Source organism: Pavona decussata, unplaced genomic scaffold (assembly GCF_977016875.1).
Source record: "Pavona decussata unplaced genomic scaffold, jaPavDecu1.1 SCAFFOLD_12, whole genome shotgun sequence".
Lineage (NCBI taxonomy): Eukaryota > Metazoa > Cnidaria > Anthozoa > Scleractinia > Agariciidae > Pavona > Pavona decussata.
Window position 1 is genome coordinate 674354 of NW_028145435.1, and position 19310 is coordinate 693663.

Here is a 19310-nt window from a genome sequence, read left to right on the forward strand (position 1 = left end):
GCATTTGCCACCAAACCTTGCGATTTTTTCAGAAATTTATGTGGAAATAGTCTGCTGTAGCAGAAGAGTGTCCACTGAATTTACCATTTTATCATACTTAGAAAAGCGGGTTGTTTTAAAAATTTTGCCTCATTCGTCAAAAATCGACTTTCTAACGTTTACTTTCAGGGTGTTAAATCATTTGTTTTAACTACTATTTGATCATGTTTTTGTGTTTCTCTTTGTTAATGTTTAGTCAATTAAGGTGGCCGGACACAGTTTTCTAGTATACAGGTGTTAATAAACGTTATTTGTAAACTACGTACTTCTGTGTGCCCGAAATTAGCATGATGCGAGATCACCATAGGAAGGGATGTATTTGGATACTCGTTGTTGAGCTAGGTACCGTTGCCGTAGCAACGCAGCGAGCTGTTAACGGTACTCAAATAATAAGTTTCCTTTATTTTCAGAAAATGCACTCATAGATTTTTTTTCCATTTTTTGTCTCCAGAAAAGTCACAAAATATTGACATAGTGTCGCTGCTTTCATATAATTTTGACAGAGACATCCCCTACAAATATTGATTTTGCACGTGATGTTTTGCCAAGATATCCTCTGTTAGATTTCGGTTTTTGTTTGTAGGCGAGTTACACTTTTAAAAAACTGCTGTTTTGTCCAGTTTCGGTTCCTTTGGAAACAGTTCCTTTCCACTAAAACAACGAGTCACAGAGTTTCGGTCAAATGCGCCTACGTGGTTTTTAATTAGGATTTCATAGTAAAGATGAAAAGCATGAAAAAAGGCTTAGGTCTTCGTTAACTCGCTTTCTTTGCTGGGTGAAAAAAAAAAGGTTCACAAACGAGAAGCTGAGTTATTTTAACGACAAAAAAACTCAACTTTTGAGCCATTTGATATAATGTTGAGGGATCGTGTTATCGACGTCGTATTTGCCCACCACAACCATAAAATAGTGTCACACATTAAACTTGGGAAGCACGCGCAAACTGTGTTCAAGCACCTCAAAGGGTCTTTTGATGCGTGAGATTTTAAGGAAATAAAGAAATTCGGATGGCGGAGTAAAAATGGCCGCCGTTTGGAAAAGACGACGTCATTCTAATGTTATTTTACATGATCACTTCCTGCTGCGCACCTCAAAAGTCTTTACATTTTATTGCCATTTCTCTAATAATGTCGTAGTTTTACATCTCCTGCATGGTCTTAAAAAGTGAAGTAAGGCCCAGCCAAGACAAGGTTACAATAGAAAAGGAAACACTGGCTTGTAAAGCTACTGATGCTGATTCCAAAGGCGTATCGACCACGCTGCTTCCTGTTTAATACGCATGACACTTTCACAGTATGTTGCAACTGACAACTCCGTGGCCCTAAGATCCCAGATCGAATTTTAATTTGAAAATGTTGGTTTTTAAGGAGAGGGGAAAACCGGGGTACACTGAGAAAAACCTCACGGAAGAAAGACGAGAAACAACAATAAACTTAACCCACATGCGACGCCGAGTCCTGGGATCGAACCCTGCCCACATTGGTGGGAGGCGAGTCCTGTCAACACTGTTCCATTTCCGATTCCAATTGATAGCGGACAATGCACACATTAATGATGAAAATGCATTATCGGAAAGAATTTAGTTTTCCTAATTTAAACCTGCTGTTGAGGATTATAATATTGCGGCACTTGTTTTAATTTATTGCTGGTTTGTTTGTTCAAGCAAAGTTTGTTCTCTGTGAACGCTGGAAATGTAGTATTTTAAACGATACCTTGCAGAACATGCACCATGTTATTTTAGTCCGTGCTTGAACGGAGGAACCTGCTCCAATGAACCAGGAGGAGGCTATAGCTGTCAGTGCAAGAGCGGATTCGTTGGTGAAACATGTGCAGAAGGTAAGAGTAATTTGATTACTGATTTTTCAGGTAGAAAAAGAAGCATTGTAAAAGCTGTACATTTCTCCATTCGTACAGATTACTCGGCCTAAAAGGCCGTACTACCAGATCATGGGCACATTTTTTTCTTCTAAAAACAACCTCACAGTGGGTAAGAAACCCATTATACGGCATGACATGACGTAATACAATCTGTGGAAACACAGCAGCTGTATTTCTATGTGATAGTGGCCAACGTACTCCACAGTACTTATGAGACCTGATGAAAATATACTGTCACAGAGAATTACACTTTGTTAACTAAATCCTGTGTAGATCATAACATTGTGGCACTTGTACATGTCTTATTTTCTTGTTGGTTTGATTGTTCATGCAAAATTTGTCCCCTTTGAAGGTTGGACGTTTAGTACTTTAAACATTACCTTGCAGAAAATAGATCATGTGATTCAAGTCCATGCTTGAATGGAGGAACCTGCTCCAATGAGCCAGGAGGAGGCTATAGCTGTCAGTGCAAGAGCGGATTTGGTGGCGAAGCATGTGAAGGTAAGGGCAATTTGATTACTGTTGTTTTATGATTTGGGAAGATTTTTCAGCTCAAAAAAGAAGCATTGTAAAAGCTGTTCCCATTGCGTAATGGTTGGATGCGAACAGACTCTAGAGATCGCTCTCTCGCTATATATATAAAAAAAAACCATAGCTTTCGACAGCTTTAATGATACTTTTGCAGCGTTTTTATAGAATGGAAATGATAAGAAATGTTTAATCTTGCTTTGTGGAAAAATATTAACATTCTAACATTCTTTGATGACCATGATGTTCGATGGAAATATTGCCGCGTTAGTCGAATGTCACAACTTTTACCACTCACTTATGTAACGGATAATGGATAGAACTTCATTGATTTGTAGAAGAACCTGATTACTAGCCGCTTTTGCAAGTTTTTTCTCCGAACTTGGGCTAAATCGCATTTGCGATAAGTGCTAACTGAGTAGGCAAACCAGATTTATTACAGTAATTAAGAGTAGATGTCAGTAAAAATCAAAGAAATCGTGGCCACGGTCAAAAAATCGATTTCGTTCATCCTTTGACAGTTTGAAGGCCTAGTTAAGAAAGTAAAGGATATAAGATTATTTTTTTTTAAATATTCCATATAACGGCAGAAAACCATGAAAAACGGTCACCCAACCGGAAGCTCGGATTTCACTACGCAAGAACTCCAATTTTTTTTTCACTTTTCAGCTTCTCCCTAAACAGACATTTACATAGCTGTTAATCTTTCTTTAGCATAATTTAATACATTGATTCTTGCTCAGTCAAAACATAGGAATTTCCATCTCTGCTCGTTTGAGAGCGAACTGAACTTGGATGATGTAGACACACTTTTCTCTATCACGCAAAAGTCTAAAATAATCCAAATTCAGCGACAAAAAAAGCTGACCGGTAGTGACTCAAATCCTCTGATACTTAGACAAAAGACAGTTCACTCACTCATTTTTAAGTGTACGGTTTTAAATATTTAGCATCTAAAAGAACTTTTGGACGAACGCCGGACAAAAATTATAATTCAGCGCCATGCATTGAAAGCTACAACTCTACATAACAAAGCAAAATAGAATGAATTAATTCCTTAACCAAAGTTTGTATAAAAAAAGCTTAAAACTCTTTTCAAAGCTTATAACGCTTAAAAAAAATATTTTGATGCTAAATATTGTCTAAAGGTTTATGTGACAAACGTTCTGCATACTGTCAGGATTTCAACGTTGATGAGTGTATGTCTGGGATCAAATCGAATCAAATGTATTTCGCAGTCAGTGAAAGAGGCACACTCGGAAACAGAAAATCCGAATTCTCCGTACATGCTTCGAGCACTTACTAAAAAATTAGAATAACAACAATTTTGGATTCAATGTGATGGAATATTTTAAGTATGGTGAGTAAATGAGAATGATGTATATATCAGTAAGTGACACAGGCATACTCGGGGAAAAATCCGAGTGCTCCTATCCAGATCTTTGTGGACTATGCTCTTCAAAGGTCACCCAAATTTTGAGAACTTGAGGAAACCCGTTTTCTGTTGCTTGTACTCCTGCCACGTGCGCTGCAAGTTGGAAATATTCGACAAAGCTCGGTTGCAATCGACGCTGAGTTTGTAGGCGGGATAGAATTACTAGATGTCCTGTTAGTAGCCGTTGATGCCGCCAAATTTCGGATGTCATTAGTCTGTAGGTTTCCAATGGCCTCCAGTGTTTGTATGGCAATGGCACCGCGGAGGATATCTGTTGAATGTCTTCGTTGTTGGCAGCCATCTTTGTTTGAGTGCTGCCTGCCGGCGGCTGCAATGCGTTAGTTGAGCATATAAGAAGTCGAGTCGAGCATATGAAAAAATATCAAAAGTTGACCATATAAAAAGTGAAGTTGAGCATATAAAAAGTCAATGGTTAAGCATATTAAAGTCAAGTTGACCGTATAAAAGTCGAGTTGAGCATATCAAAAATCCAAAGTTGAGCATATAAAAAATCCAAAGTTGACCATTTAACAAATCGACAGCAGTTTTCTATGGTCTATACTCTTATAGACCATAAAATGACGTCAAAAAAAAGTTCAAAACTCAAGTGGAACCGCAGGCGAGTGGTTTTACTGCCAAGTTTTGGACATTTTATGGCATCATTTTATGGTCTATAAGAGTATAGACCATAGAAAATGCCGTCGATTTGTTTTTTACAATAGCATGGAAAAAGTACGAGCGGAATTGGCTATATTTTTTCGTTGAGAAAACGCGCGCGTTACATCTGACGTCTTTTTTATTGTCTGTACTCTTATTAGGCAATAGCTACGAGCCAATCAGCGCGCGGGAATTTGGACGTGTGTCAGTAGCAATACGGGGCCGGGGCTGGGGTCGGGGTCTCTTTTTTTAATTATATTTTTTTAATCATAATCATAATCATAATCATAATCAAAATCATAATCATAGTAATAATAATAATAGTAATAATAAATCATGGGAAGGGCTTTAAATCGTTTTTCACGTGTTCAACCATCACCCTCCACTTAACAAACCGACGGCAGTTTTCTATGGTCTATACTCTTATAGACCATAAAATGACGTCAAAAAATGTTCAAAACTCAAGTGGAACCACGAGCCGCAGGCGAGTGGTTTCACTGCCAAGTTTTGGACATTTTATGGCGTCATTTTATGGTCTATAAGAGTATAGACCATAGAAAACTGCCGTCGATTTGTTTTTTACAATGACATGGGAAAAATACGAGCGGAATTGGCTATTTTTTTCGTTGAGAAAGCGCGCGCGTTACATTTGACGTCATTTTTATTGTCTGTACTCTTATAGACAATAGCGTCAGGCCAATCAGCGTGCGGGAATTTGGACAGTTATTGTAAAAAACACGTTGGAAGGAAGGGAGTTTTACAGTCAATCCACGTCACGCGACACCGTTTTTTTTTTTAATTTGAATTAAATTTTTCTTTTAAAGTACAGTATTAAGCATTTCGAGAATAACAATTGTTCCCTATTTGCAAGTATTTTGAATCCTTTTTCAGTTAATGCGTCTTTTTAGGAAAGATTTCCAGAGAAACGTCCAACATTCAATTCAAATACCGGACATTACAAAGAGGAATTCGAATAATGATTTCATTCTCGGAAATACTGTCACGCGTGACATGGATTGACTGTAACAAACGAATACGATCATGGCAAGCGGCCAGGGTGTTCATAGTAAGTTCATGCACATTCTAGTTCACGAATTTTTGTTAGTTCAAGAAAATATACTCGTACCTTGAACGTTTTGCCTCATTTCGTTTCTCGGAAGAATAAATGGTAGTCAATTATGGAACCAATGTCCGCTAGAATTCGGGACTGCATCGAGTTTAGAGACTTTACTTTTTTTATAAGCTTTAATCCTTATTTGACCCACAAATGACCTGTGATGTTGAGCATACGATGGTTAAATCCTAGGCACTATCAAATCTTCCAAACCCACTACAAATACTTGGGAGTTGCGCAGGCCTTTAAAAACCAAAAAAGCTCTGAAAAAAACATACTCGTATCAACAAGATTTTAAAAGGCTAAAACGCGCGAGGGTGTTGCGTAGACTTGTCACTCTTCACTGAGATTCACGCATCCAAAAATTAAGTTAAAAAAGACCCCTTCTTTCAGGTAAAATTATTTTGTCTTGTCACTTTCTACAATACCGAACTCGGCGCTGAACTAGAAAACAAATTTGTGCAGCTTCTATATTCGACTGACTTGACTGAAATGTGACGCGGATCGTTTGCAGTGATGTACCTGACAAATGAGCTTCACTGCATTTCGTTTCCTTTACTTGTGGGTTTGTTTGAGAGCATCGAGATATAACAATGATGGACTACTGATGCAAATCGACGTTTGTGATGAAGAAAAAGAAAAGAAATAAGAAGACACACACAAAAAAAATTAAATAATAAAATAAGAGACCCCAACCCCGACCCCGACCCCGGCCCCGACTCCGACTCCGACTCCGACCCCGCGTTTTACTGGCATCCAATTTGGACAGTTATTGTAAAAATAAAAAGTGAAGTTGACCACATAAAAAGTGGAACAGACCATATAAATAATATGCAATATTGACTGGTTTGGCGCTCCATACTGCAGATCACGAAGCGAGAGAGATTTTATCTTATCCTGTGGTAATTTTGGTGTTTGTCGGTTTGTTGTACCCGTGTAGACAATATTTAACATCAAGATATTTTTTAAACGTTTTAAGCGTTGAAAATAGTTTTAAGCCTTTTTATACAAACTTTGGCCGAGGAGTTAATTTATTCTATTATGCCTTGTTATTGTATAGTTGTAGATGTCAATGGCGCTGAATTGTCTACTAAATTTATCAAACTTTGAAGGGCGTTCGTGCAAACGTTCTGCTAGATCCCAAAGATTTAAAACTGTACACCTAAAATTCGATGACTGAACTGTCTTTTATCTAAGTGTCAGGGGATTTGAGTCACTACGGGTCAGCTTTTTTTTCTCGCTGAATTTGGATTTTATTTTAGACTTTTGCATAATAGAGAAAAGTGTCTCTACTTTATCCGAGCTCAGTTCGTTCACAAACGAGCAGAGATGAAAACAATTGCTATATTTTGACTGAGAAAAAATCATTGTGTTAAATCATAGTGACGAAAGGTTTGCAGCAATGTAAATTTCTGTTTAGGGGGAAACTGAAATGTGTAAAATTTCGAGTTCTCGCATGGTGAAATCCGAGCTTCGGGCAGGGTGAACGTTTTTCATGGTTTCTGCCGTTATATGGAATATTTTAAAAAGCTAACCTTATATCCTTTACCTACTTACTTAGGCCTTCAAACTAACAAAGTATTAGCGAAATCGATTTTTTGACCGCGCCCACATGTTTTTAATCTTCTTCGATTTTTGCTGACATTCACTCTTAAAGCTTATGATTGCAATTGATCACATTAGAAACGTGAAGGGTCAGCGTTTATAACCAGCGAATTAGGAGATTTTGAATTATCTGTATTCTACAGAACAAACTGACACCTGCATGTTCTGCAAAATACACGATATAGCCAGTGGGTTTCTAGCACAGGATCGGGTTGCGAAAAGTTAGAGACATAAAAATATTTCCATTCGTACAGATTACTCGGCCTAAAAGGCTGTACTACCAGATCATGGGCACAGTGTTTACTTCTAAAATCAACCTCACAGTTGGTTAGAAACCTATTATACGACATGACATGACGTAATACAATCTTACATCACAAAATAACGGCTGCTGTGGATACACAGCAGCTGTATTTCTATGTGATAGCGTACAACGTACTCCACAATACTTATGACACCTGATAAAAATATACTATCACAAAGAATTACACTTTGTTAACTAAATCTTGTGAAGATCATAACATTGTGGCACTTGTACATCTCTTATTTTCTTGTTGGTTTGATTGTTCATGCAAAATTTGTCCTCTTTGAAGGTTGGATGGTTAGTACTTTAAACATTACCTTGCAGAAAATATATCATGTGATTCGAGTCCATGCTTGAATGGAGGAACCTGCTCCAATGAACCAGGAGGAGGCTATAGCTGTCAGTGCATGAGCGGATTCCGTGGCGAAACATGTGTGGAAGGTAAGGGCAATTTGATTACTGTTGTTTGATACTTTTGTAAACAATTTTAAGCTAAAAAAAAGAAGCATTGTTGTTATTAGTTTTTAAGACATAAAGAGCTGATAATAATAAAAAAAACTTAAAGGTCCTATGGGTTACTCGTTTTTATGTCTCCACTTTCCATACAAAGCACTTGCAGGGTCATTGGTCTCTCGATCTCACCTAGATAAAGGTTTTCTATTCCATACAGACTGGATGAGGCGAAGTTCCTGCTACTGAAAGTCGCGGCCGGTGCGGAAGTTGTAGGAAGCTTTCGTCTGGTCTTTCGAAACTTTAAGTAGTCTTTGAGATAATTAATATAAGTTCGCTACTGCGGATACGTTCTGGGCATATCGGAATAGTCCAAGGGACTCTGATTTCTTAAGGATAGTAGCTACTCATTTAAAGGTGCTTTCGAGCAGTTAACGACTAGTGGGATAAAGCTGATCTGAACAAGAATTATGAAAATCCAAAAAGTAAATAGTAGGGTTACCACGCACTTTTGAGAGATAATTAAGCTTTAATTAAGCTGATTACCATTCCCATGAAATAATAGTTGACGTGAAAATTTCCTTAAACTTTCTGTGATTGTTTACTACTATGTATTATTTCAAGAAATGTAATAAAAAAGGTAGTTCTGCGAAAGAGGTTCGATCCACTCAATTCGTCCCCATAATCACTTGCACATTCGTTTTCGAAAATAAGTTTATTTGATCAGTTATTGCCATGCCTGGTGGTAAAAGAAGATGCATATTATATGCAAGTCGTAAGGCTAAAACAACTGAGGGCGCTTAGCAAAATAATTAAACAAAACTACCCCCCCCCCCCCCCGCCCCCCGTAACTCAAAACACGGACTGATTAGGGAGTTTAAGATGCAGCGACAATTTAAAAAAACAAAACGAGACAAAAAAAGGTAGATTTAGGAAGTAAAACAATAATTTTGCACCTGCATCACACTTTTTGGTACATTTTTTGCCGTTTTTTTTTACGTGGACTACCATGTGAAATTTCCTTATTTTACGTTTGAAGGAGGACGTAAAGAAATGAGGACAATTTTTTTCTGTGGAAGCATTGTGGGACATTTGTGTTGCTATAAATGAGCGGATGTCTTAGAAAACAAGTAGTTTATTTCAATAGCTTTTACGGCTTAAGATTGGTTGATTTCGATCCATTTTGGTTCTTCCTTCCGATTTACAAAGTAGGAGTGCCTTTGTTGCTGTTGTATATAAAACAAACTGTTAACCAAGGATACAGGTAGTAAACAACTTTTTAAAAGTTGTGAAAAGGGACTTGCAGCGTCAGAGTTCAAGACTGTTTGCTGCCCATTAATTTGGTTTAATTATGTATTTTTTGGCAGATTGTTTTTTAACTTTCAAAAAATCTGGGGGGGGGGGGGGGGGCTCAAGCCCCCCTCTGCCCCTCCCCCAGCTACGGGCCTGATATAGGTAAAGCAGAACTTTGAAAAACGTTATACATAGAATGCATAAAGCATAATCGGCACTGGAAGATAAAAATCTCTCGGAAGGGAAGCACAATATGAAAGATTATCGACCCAAACCGTTTCTTGCGTGCGAGTTCTCAGTATCACTACTTAATTTGTGACTGGTAGGATTGATATTTTAATGAACATCAAAAAGTGTCGTTTCGGATATATAACCCTACTTCAGTATGGAAGAAAACCGAAGAAAACGGTTTCTCATACACTGAAAAAAGGTTATATATCCGAAACGTCTTTGTTTTTTTGTTAACCATTACTGACACTATTTGATATTGATAAAAAAAAAATATCAATCCTACCAGTTATACAATTGCAAGTGTTACTCATCACTAACGAAATTTTGATTCACTATATACTTTATATCCCTGTGTAGTGGGCAAGCTCGTATTTCTGGCATTAGCTCATTTTTATGTCCTCGATTTTTTTCGCAAAAATTTTAGACAAAAAGATCGTAATATTATATATAAATTAAAACAACTAGCTAAAAAAGATAGATTACGGTGCTCGTTTTGGAGACTGAATAGCACCAAGGGAAACATCACATCATGACGTAGAAAATATGGGCAGTAAGAATGCGCAATGCAATTCAATGGAATCACCTTAAGAAAATACGTCGTCATGTATTTTGAAGTGAGCAGGACCTTATTTTTTATTTTCTCACATGAACCAAAACCGATTTTTTTTTTATTATATATATATATATATATATATATATATATATATATATATATATATATATTTTAAATCTATATGTTTGCGGTCCACCCATGCCGCTGATTAAGAAGGCCGTTGGGCTCACAATGCAAAGCATCTGACGTTAGGGGACGTAATTCAGGAATCCGCGTTGCCGCTGTGTTGGATGCAAAAAAAAACTTATAATAATAAACAATAATAATAAAGAATTAAATTAATAAAAAAGTTAGTGAGGGTTCTGACAAATAGTGATTGTTCAAGACTGGTTCCACGGTTAGGGAATATATTATTCCAAATTTCGAAATGCACGGCCTTTCTTCTTCAGGGTATTTTATAAACTGCCCCAGAGGAAAAACTGAAGACGTTACAATTTAAAACAGGAGGAGACGTAATTAGATACCATAAAAACATATAGGCTTAAGAGGAATAGCTAAAGTAACAAAAACCAAAACTTTACAATTTGAAATTTAAAACTCAATTACCAATAGGCATGAGCAGAATAGCTAACGTTACAACGTTTTCTACTTGGTGGTACTTTTTGAAATATTGGCCCAAATACAATTGCAGCAATTGCCCTTTGCCGTTATGTCAACCCTACATGTACAATCAGTTTGGTTTCTTCACACGTAAAGTGGTTTATTATATATGTACTGAGATTTACTGCAAAATGAATATGTCAAATAAAAATGATGCGTTGCAGAGTACAAGCAATCTGATTGGTTGTACGATTTTTCTCACTAGTGAAAAATACCGTATGACCAATCACAAGCCACAGACGAAAGTTTTCACTAGTGACAGAAATCGTATCGGTTTTCCCGCCTTTCACTGACGGTGTCACTAGGCAAAAGGAAAGCCATGGCGTCTTCTTCGAGCAATTCAAGGTTTGCAGATATAACTTCAGTAGAGGAATTTATTGAAGGACAAGAAAACGAAAACACCAGGAAGAAAACTGAACAGAATGTTGCTTTGCTTAAGGAATTTTTGAGGCTAAAAGACGAGTCAATGCCTGTAGAAGAAATTCCCCCACACGAACTGAGTTCATTCATCAGCGAATTTATCATAACAGTAAGAAAGAAAGAAAACAACGAAGATTACGAACCCACTTCCTTGCGTGCTATGATGGCCAGTTTTGAACGGTATTTAAAGAAGAAGAATTACGGCTACAGCATTATGAGAGACGTCGAGTCTGAAAAAGCACGAACGGCATTAAAATCAAAACAAAGAGATCTCAAGAACAAAGGCAAAGGCGATAAACCAAACGCTTCAGTTCCCCTCACAGAAGACGACATAAAACTGCTGTATGACAAAGGATTGTTAGGAAAGTGAACTCCTGAGGCTCTACTGAATACAGTTTGGTTCAGCAACACAGTCTATTTCGGTCTCCGTGGTTGTAAGGAACACAGAGACATGTGTTGGGGCGATGTGCAACTACGCCAAACTACAAATGGCGAGGAATTTTTAGAGTATAATGAGAGACAAACTAAGACTCAAACCGGAGAAAATCCCAGAGATGTCAGGCAAATAAAACCGAAAATGTTTTCGGCTCAGGGAAGTGAAAGAGATCCCACTGTTTACAAATTCTACGCGGAGCAAAGGCCGTCGGAAATGAACGACAACAACGCGCCATTTTATCTAGCAGTAAATAACTGTAAAAAACAAGATTTTTCTAAACCATAGTTTAAAAAGTCAGCCGTTGGCGTGAACAAGCTGAATTTGTTAATGAAAAAAATGGCAAAAAAAGCCGGGCTGGGGCCCAATGTAAAGAACCATAGCGGTCGCAAAACAATGATCCAAACTTTAACAAACAACGACATCCCAGCGACAGATATTATTCAACTGTCGGGACATAAAAATCTTCAAGTGTGACAAATTATTCTGTAGTTTCTGAAAAACAGCATTTAAAAATGTCTCGTACTTTAAGTGAACTGATGTCCGGGAATGTGCATAGCTTAGAGAACACTAATTCATCTCAAGTTGGAGAATGCTTCACTGATGCTTCAGCTAGCTCGGCGGTTCGCTCGGCGGCAGATCATCACCAACAAGCGATGTCGCTTTTCACGGGCGCTGTTATTCGTGGAGGTCAATTCAGCATTTCTATTAACAGCCTCAATCAATCCCCGAAGTTGGCAATCCAAGAAGTTGAGGCGAAGTCTTCTCCAAAGAGGTACAAAAGGCTAAAAGTACTGGATCCTGACTCTGATTAGAATGCATGCATTACTATAATTAGTTTTACAAAACAGTCAACTTTTTCAAGTTTTATATAGTTACGGTTTTGAACGGCGATATTTAAAGCTGAAAATTTCCATTGTCATTTAAAGTTAAAGAATTGTTTAAAAGTAGACTTTATTCCATTTTCTTCAGGTCATTGAATAACTTTAATGTTGATATGAATTTTTGTACGTTCAGTTTGCTCGAATAAAATCATTCGCAACTCGTTGGGGTCTTTGTCTTGATTTCACCGAGCAATTGATAGTTGTTAACATTATTTTGTAATATCTCAGTACATATATAATAATCAAATTACCGCATGGTTGGTTCGCTTGTACGATTTTTATTCACTCGTTGTGAAGAATCGCAAACTCACTCGTTCGCTGCGCTCACTCGTTCATTTGCGATTCTTTACAACTCGAGAATAAAAATCGTACGCACTCACCAACCATGAAGTAATCTCTATGTCTTGCATGTGCATCTCCCGCACTACAAGAGATCCGTCAATGGAAAGTATTCAGAACAGTTTTTTATGGGTCACGTGGTCCTCTGCATTCAAAAGTTACGTAACTTATGTCATACGTGTGCAGCAGTTCTTGTTTTCCAATCATGTAAGACAGCTTTCTTTGTTTCATTGGCGCACCCGAGCAATTCCTGCGAAACAAATAATGAATTTCGTTACAAAAGCTTAATTAAGTTTCTTTCCTTGAATATCCTTTGTTTTAAAGAAAAAGAAAAGGCCATGGACGTCTGTATGTGGAGTAGAAGATATTTTCTCGCGTAAATGATTTACCTAATTATAACTTTTAAATTATCGAGATAGTAAAACAGGTTAATAATTGCGTTCAATGTCCATGGCAAGTTCTCAATCGACATAATATTGGTCTTTCGTAAATCCTAGGGTCATTTGAAGTACCTCCGAACATTTCGCTCATATATAAGCCGAATTTAAAAGAAATTTATTTATTTGCAATGAGAGAGGAAGGGAAGTCTTAATCATTGTGACAGACACACTATGAGAATGAACTTGACAACATACAGCACCCTTTCTCATAATTTCTGAAGGAAAAATAGACCAAACTTTATAAAATCATCCACTTAGGAAGGTACATTATTATTTAAGTTGAGGAAGGGGGTGGGGGTGGGGGGGGGGGGTGAGTTAGGGCTCCAGAGGGGAGGGCCATCCAATTAGAATCCTTGGAGTTGAAGAGAGTCAGACCTTCTTATTTTTGAAATATAAGGACAGGGCCAAGACAATATTTAACATTGGTATGTGCCATCAGTAAAGGTACCACATTCGTGTGTGTCATACATCAAATGTTAATGCAGCTACTTTCGTCCATTCATTCATCCATCCATTTTCATTCGTTCATTCCCTCATTCATTATATTATTTTATTATTTCTTCCTTTCTTCCTTCAAAATTAACCAAAACCAATATTAAAATAAAAAGTTCAAAAACAAAAATGTGGAAAATGGGCTATGAAAGTCTTATTGCCATGGAAACATCAAGCCAAGTGACCAATAAATTGCATAAATATTTGGAAAATTCATGAAGTTTGTTGATGTTTGCTTTCTTATTACGAATATACAGGTCAACGCGGGCTCTTTGTGCCCCCCCCCCCCCCTCCCACCCCTCCCCACCCTTCAGTAAACTTCTCTGATAATCTTTCTCACTGATGAGATCTTCCATTTTCGTTCGCGGTCCTTTGCAGTTTATTCTTTACTGAATAATAGTTTTTGCGTGTTATTTGTTGGCTTCACACTACAAGCTAAGTTAGTTTCAAGTAGGCACTTGATTCAAGTGCACTTGAAAATCTCAAGTCGCACTTTAGAAAACTTGGCTTCACACCTGGTGACAAAGTATACACTTGAAGCACAAGCTGTCAATCATCTTTCGCGGTAAAATCAGAAATGCGATTGCTCGCCGGAAAATCATGGAGCCTTTGCAACGGAAAAACGTTTGATGTTGTTTACTCTTTTTTTGTCTTTAATTTTAACTCAGGGAGTTTTAACATCACAGGAAATGCATAGGTACTTCATTGTTTACGAGAACTTGGCGACAACACAAAAGAACAGGCGATATCTTCTGTGTTCAGTGGAGAATGGTTCAGCAACGTGGTTTTCGGCAAAGAAATCGCCACAAGGTTTGGGCATGGCCTCGTCCACAAAATTAGTTTAGACTACTTTTAGCTAACCGCGACATGGATCCGCTTTGGAAAATGCATTTCCGCGTGATTCATCCAACGTTCAACGCTTTCTGTGATTTGGTACGCGGAGTCCTCAAACTGCGAGGCGTATCTCCAGCCATCCATTTTGATTTTTTTTGATTGATTTTAGTTCACAGCAAAATGTTTATCTGTTCTGGCACCGCAGCACGTGGCTTTCAATTGGTTTCCCTTTTCCTATTGGTCAAGTACGTTCTCAAGTGTGGTGTTGGCCATACTTGGCGGCGTACTTCGGCTTCTTTGAACTACGAACGTTTCCATGGTCACTAAGTAAAGTTCAAGTTGGTAGGTTTTACCCCTTCACACTCGAAGTAGGTTTCAAGTGCACTTAGATTATACTTACAAGCTCTAGTGTGAAGCCACCTATTAAACACTCGGTTCGTGCATGCTAACCCTAAAAGTAGCGAGTAATGGACGCAAAGGGGGATCTTTGTGAGCTTGACAAGCTAAGGAGCAACTCATCTAATTCGTGTTATCAAGACAGAGGGCGCCGTTTTTCCCAATACGAACATTTTTATTTTTTCCGCAAGAAAACAAGGTCCAGGTCCTGCAACAAATCCGCCCGGGTTCGCAGGTAAGATCGAAAAATTCCGACGCGCTGCCGCAACAAATCAGGGTGCATGACTGACAGAATTCCACCCGCTCGCGCACTGAGAAAAAAAGTGAAAATGTCGTTGAACGCTACACGTACAGATTTCACGTCAAAGCTGCTGGAAAACGCTCTGCTCTAACACATTAAATAAATATTACTGATAAGCGATTGAAAAGCCTTTTTTCTGTGATAAAATACTAAGCGTTTTGAATGCCATAGCAAACCAGACCCCTACTTTTTTTTAATCAATATTGTAATGCGTTTTGCGAAGTAGTTCAAAAACAAACTAAAAGAGCCCGGGAATCTTGGATACCGTACAACCTTTCGCTGGCGAGGAGCGTTCAGCAACTGTTTAATAGGTAAACTCATTAACAACTCATAAAGTGCATGTGCATGAATCTCGATTCCCAATGAATAACCTGAATAAAATCTTAATGGTTTTCATCTGACTCAACGTTTGCATTTTAATGAGGAGCGCAATACGGTAATGAAACGATTGCTTATCATTTATAATTACTTGCAAATATAAAATGTTTAAAACAAACACTTATACGTATCCGCCTTATTCTGACCAGAAACGTTCATTACCATCTTTGAAACGATGAATGCTTAATCACTGTTGCTGCAAACCTGTTGTCCTGAACTGTGTAATCAACTTGAATGCAATTTAACTGTCACTAATAATTTGGTAAAGCTTAAAAAAATGGAAAATCCGTACGAAGTAGTCGCTTGTATGTGACTCGTTACAGCCATGCAAGCAAGTGCTGTGTGCACTGTGCACTCTACCCATAATCACAATAACATGTGAAAAAAAGTAAGCTCTGGTCAATGCTCTCTATTCAGCGCTTTCTTTTGAGAAGTCATGTCAAGAACTCGTACTTAGTGCTTCGAAACAATAAAGGCAGTCGGTCCACGGCCTCGTGAGGACTGAAACCCCTTACGAATAACTTGCCGCCCTTTTTTTTTTTTTTTTACATATTAAATAAAGCACAGAGATTTCAGTCTGAAAACTTGCGAGTGATCTATAGGGAGGGGTGGGAAAATTTGTAAATGTGCAACAAACTGAAGATTCAAGTAATTTTAGATAACTTTGCATAACTGACAGACCTAGTTATAACAAAAGTAACAGAAAAAGAAATAGCTCAACTTTTTGCCTCGTTTGTGTTTTATTCAGGTGCGCTAAAACCTTTATCTAAACAAGACAACATGCATGGCTACAGAAATGTCATTTTAATAAGGGTATCCGCTAAGAGTATAGGTCGAATGAAGAGTGTTTTTTAACTCCCTGTTTAAGAAAGAGTGGTTTCTTCAAGGCCAGCAGACAAATAACTTACATTAAATGACTCATTCGGCTTTTCGTTACTTTTCGGCGATTTGCTATGCGTAGTTTAAGAAAATTTTTTGCGCTTGTCCCTTGAAATCTTGTACTTTTACTTTTGTTTAGGTGCTCTCACTGCATCTTCAATTCTTGGAGGCCTCGACAGCAAGTACCGGGACCAACTGAATTTGTATTTGGCGCCAGTCCTCCAGAATTCATCCCGCAGTAGGTTTGTGAGGTGTTGGCATGCCCTGACAGATTGCTCAGTATCTCAGTTTCACCAAGGATGTGATTCCAAGGGCCCCACTGTCACTATAATACAAGTCGGCAATTACACATTTGGTGGATACACTGACAAGTCTTGGTCTAGTCCAAAAGCACGTAAGTATGAAATTATGGTAGCGCGATTTTCACTCAGTTCGTAGTATTGTTCTGGATTAAATATTCATGGATTCGCTGTAGTCCGACGAAAACGTTTACCAACAAAGTAGCCTGCGTAGTAGTTGTTTCATTTCCAAGAGCGCAGGAGGCTCGCGAAGGCCGAAGGGGAAAACAGGTCTAGTTTTATTAATTTTGATTTTTTTTTTTTTTCGATTTCTCTCCGAAAGCTTTCGTGCGCTGTAAAATAGGAAAAAACCACTACGCAAGCTTCCAACAAAGCCAATTATTTTTTCGATGTGTGACACTGCTTTTACCTTGCTCTTTTCGGTCTAAAAAGGACGTGTAAACACCGAGCAAGAAAAAATGACTATTTATGTCATGGTATCAGCATGGCCATATCTCAGTGTTTGTGACTTAGACTTCTTATTACATACACAATCTGAAAAAACACGATAAGCCCGCAAACTCACTTGTTTACAATTTCAAGTTGGCGTTGAAGGCACACTATACTTAAACTTACTCAAAGTCGCTCGCTTTCTTGTGCGGCGAAACAGTCTGTTTTGATCCACTTATCACGGACAAACTTATTTAATCATCAGCTTCCAGCGAACAAATTGTACTCCAACTAATTCATTTTATCTGTTGAATAAAGTTATCTGCTATTTGAGCAACCGGGGCCAGAAGCTGAAATACTTGCGCATTAGAGTAAAATTAAAAGCCCTCTGCTTTCTGTGTAGGCCTCAGCGCAGAAAGATAAATATGACGGCTTTTTATCGTCAGTAGCTTGCGGTCGCGATTAGAAAGGTATCTTTTGAGGAATCGAAACAGACGTCAATATTGAAGTTCCTATACGGGTTTAGGAGTTAGCTGCAGTGTACACTCCCAATTGGATTTGTGTTCCGTTATTTCTGTCAAGGTACGGGCGAGAATTATAATGCTGTAGGTGAGTAGCATCAGTACATCTTCAGTTATAAGCGCTCAAAGGTACTAAAGAGGCAGATTGGTTAAAAAAAGCATCTTTCTATTTCTTTTTTCTCTTCATTGCACTCTGCGATTATTTCGGATTTTGGCTTTAAGGTCATTCCCCTGTTTTGCAGTGCGCATCTCTACTGCGCACAATGGCAAAATAAGAAATTTACGCTCATTTCTAGCTAACTACTGAGTATCACTCAATCTGACTTGCATCTAACAAAAAAATTCTTAATTTGCATTTTGCGCGGAAATAAAGGTGTTTTCATAAGACTCGCCCCAGTCCCTTCGCGGAGAAACCAGTTTTGAAGCTCGATTTACCACTGCTTTGTGAAATATCTGCAAAACCAACCTGGTGAACCTATTTTCTCTTTTCAGATTTCTAACCACAATATCGTTTACTAACTACTGTGAAAATTTAAGGAAAATCCTAGTGTTAGAAATATCAAATTTTGCACCTAATATCTAGCCAATGGACATTTTGGTCTAGCTTCAGAAGTAAGGAATTAGATTATTTTGTTGAATATCTCAGTAGTACTGGTTAGGAATAGTTTTCACACAGATTTCACATTGAAAATGATTTATGAACAAGGAAAAAATTCTATGAAATGAGCCGTTAACTGCTCTCTTCAGAAAATAATTCCTGTTTTTGGCAAATGCTCTATTATAGTCCTTTTTGTCTAAACATGCAGAAATTAACATATTTCAATGCTTTGTTGCTGAAGAACAAGCATGGGGACCCCCTCTTTTTTTTTCATTTTTGTAGTTTACATATAGTGAACCACACATGGGCAAAGTTTGGAAAAAATCTGAGTGTAGGTTCTATTTTAGGGGAATGACCTTAAGAAGGATGTACTGGGCCGAGGGAGTGCGTAAATGAAGAAGGCGCTTAATCGGGGACGGGCGCTTGAGAGCTGTCCTGAAAGATAGCGCGTAATCGAGGAAAAAAATTGTGATAAGGATGTTTGTACCAATGCTGAACAAACGTTGAGTAACAAATGATTAACCACATTTAAAACAGGAAAAGGGTACAAAATTGACTTAAATTTCGAGAAAAACTGAAACAATACGGAACGCTTTATCAACTAATAGTGTGACGCGATCATGGTCACAAAGAAAGGTCATCCAGAGAAATCTGTTGAGGCGCGATGATGTAGTAGTTACCAGGTCGCACGGATCGGACGGTCGGTGGTTCGAGGTTGGGTTGGTTTCTTCATTTTTGTGTCGTTTCCGTTAGACAAGAAACTCTTCCCTGCATTATCTCTCTTCACTCAGGTCTATAAATGGGTAATTTGAATTCGACATACTGCTGGGAGTAACTGTACGATGGACTAACACCCCATCCAGGGGGAGTACTAGCAATACTCCCAGTTGTTTCTGCTAAAGTATTCGGCCGTGTGGACT

General features: G+C 38.1%; 1 protein-coding gene and 1 pseudogene across 5 annotated transcripts in view; both read left to right on the plus strand.

Annotated features, from left to right (window-relative positions):
- Positions 1 to 19310, plus strand: part of LOC146487925 (uncharacterized) — a 44354-nt gene that overhangs the window by 22764 nt on the left and 2280 nt on the right. For 4 of the 5 annotated variants that reach the window (XM_085125583.1, XM_085125591.1, XM_085125600.1 and 1 more), the window contains exons 6-9: positions 1759 to 1875; positions 2305 to 2418; positions 7885 to 8001; positions 16683 to 16937. In XM_085125583.1, the coding sequence (XP_084981709.1) occupies positions 1759 to 1875; positions 2305 to 2418; positions 7885 to 8001; positions 16683 to 16937 (603 nt within the window). The remainder of the gene's footprint in view (positions 1 to 1758; positions 1876 to 2304; positions 2419 to 7884; positions 8002 to 16682; positions 16938 to 19310) is intronic. The other variant, XM_085125613.1, reaches the window with a different exon arrangement.
- Positions 10972 to 12522, plus strand: LOC146487926 (uncharacterized protein KIAA1958-like; annotated as a pseudogene).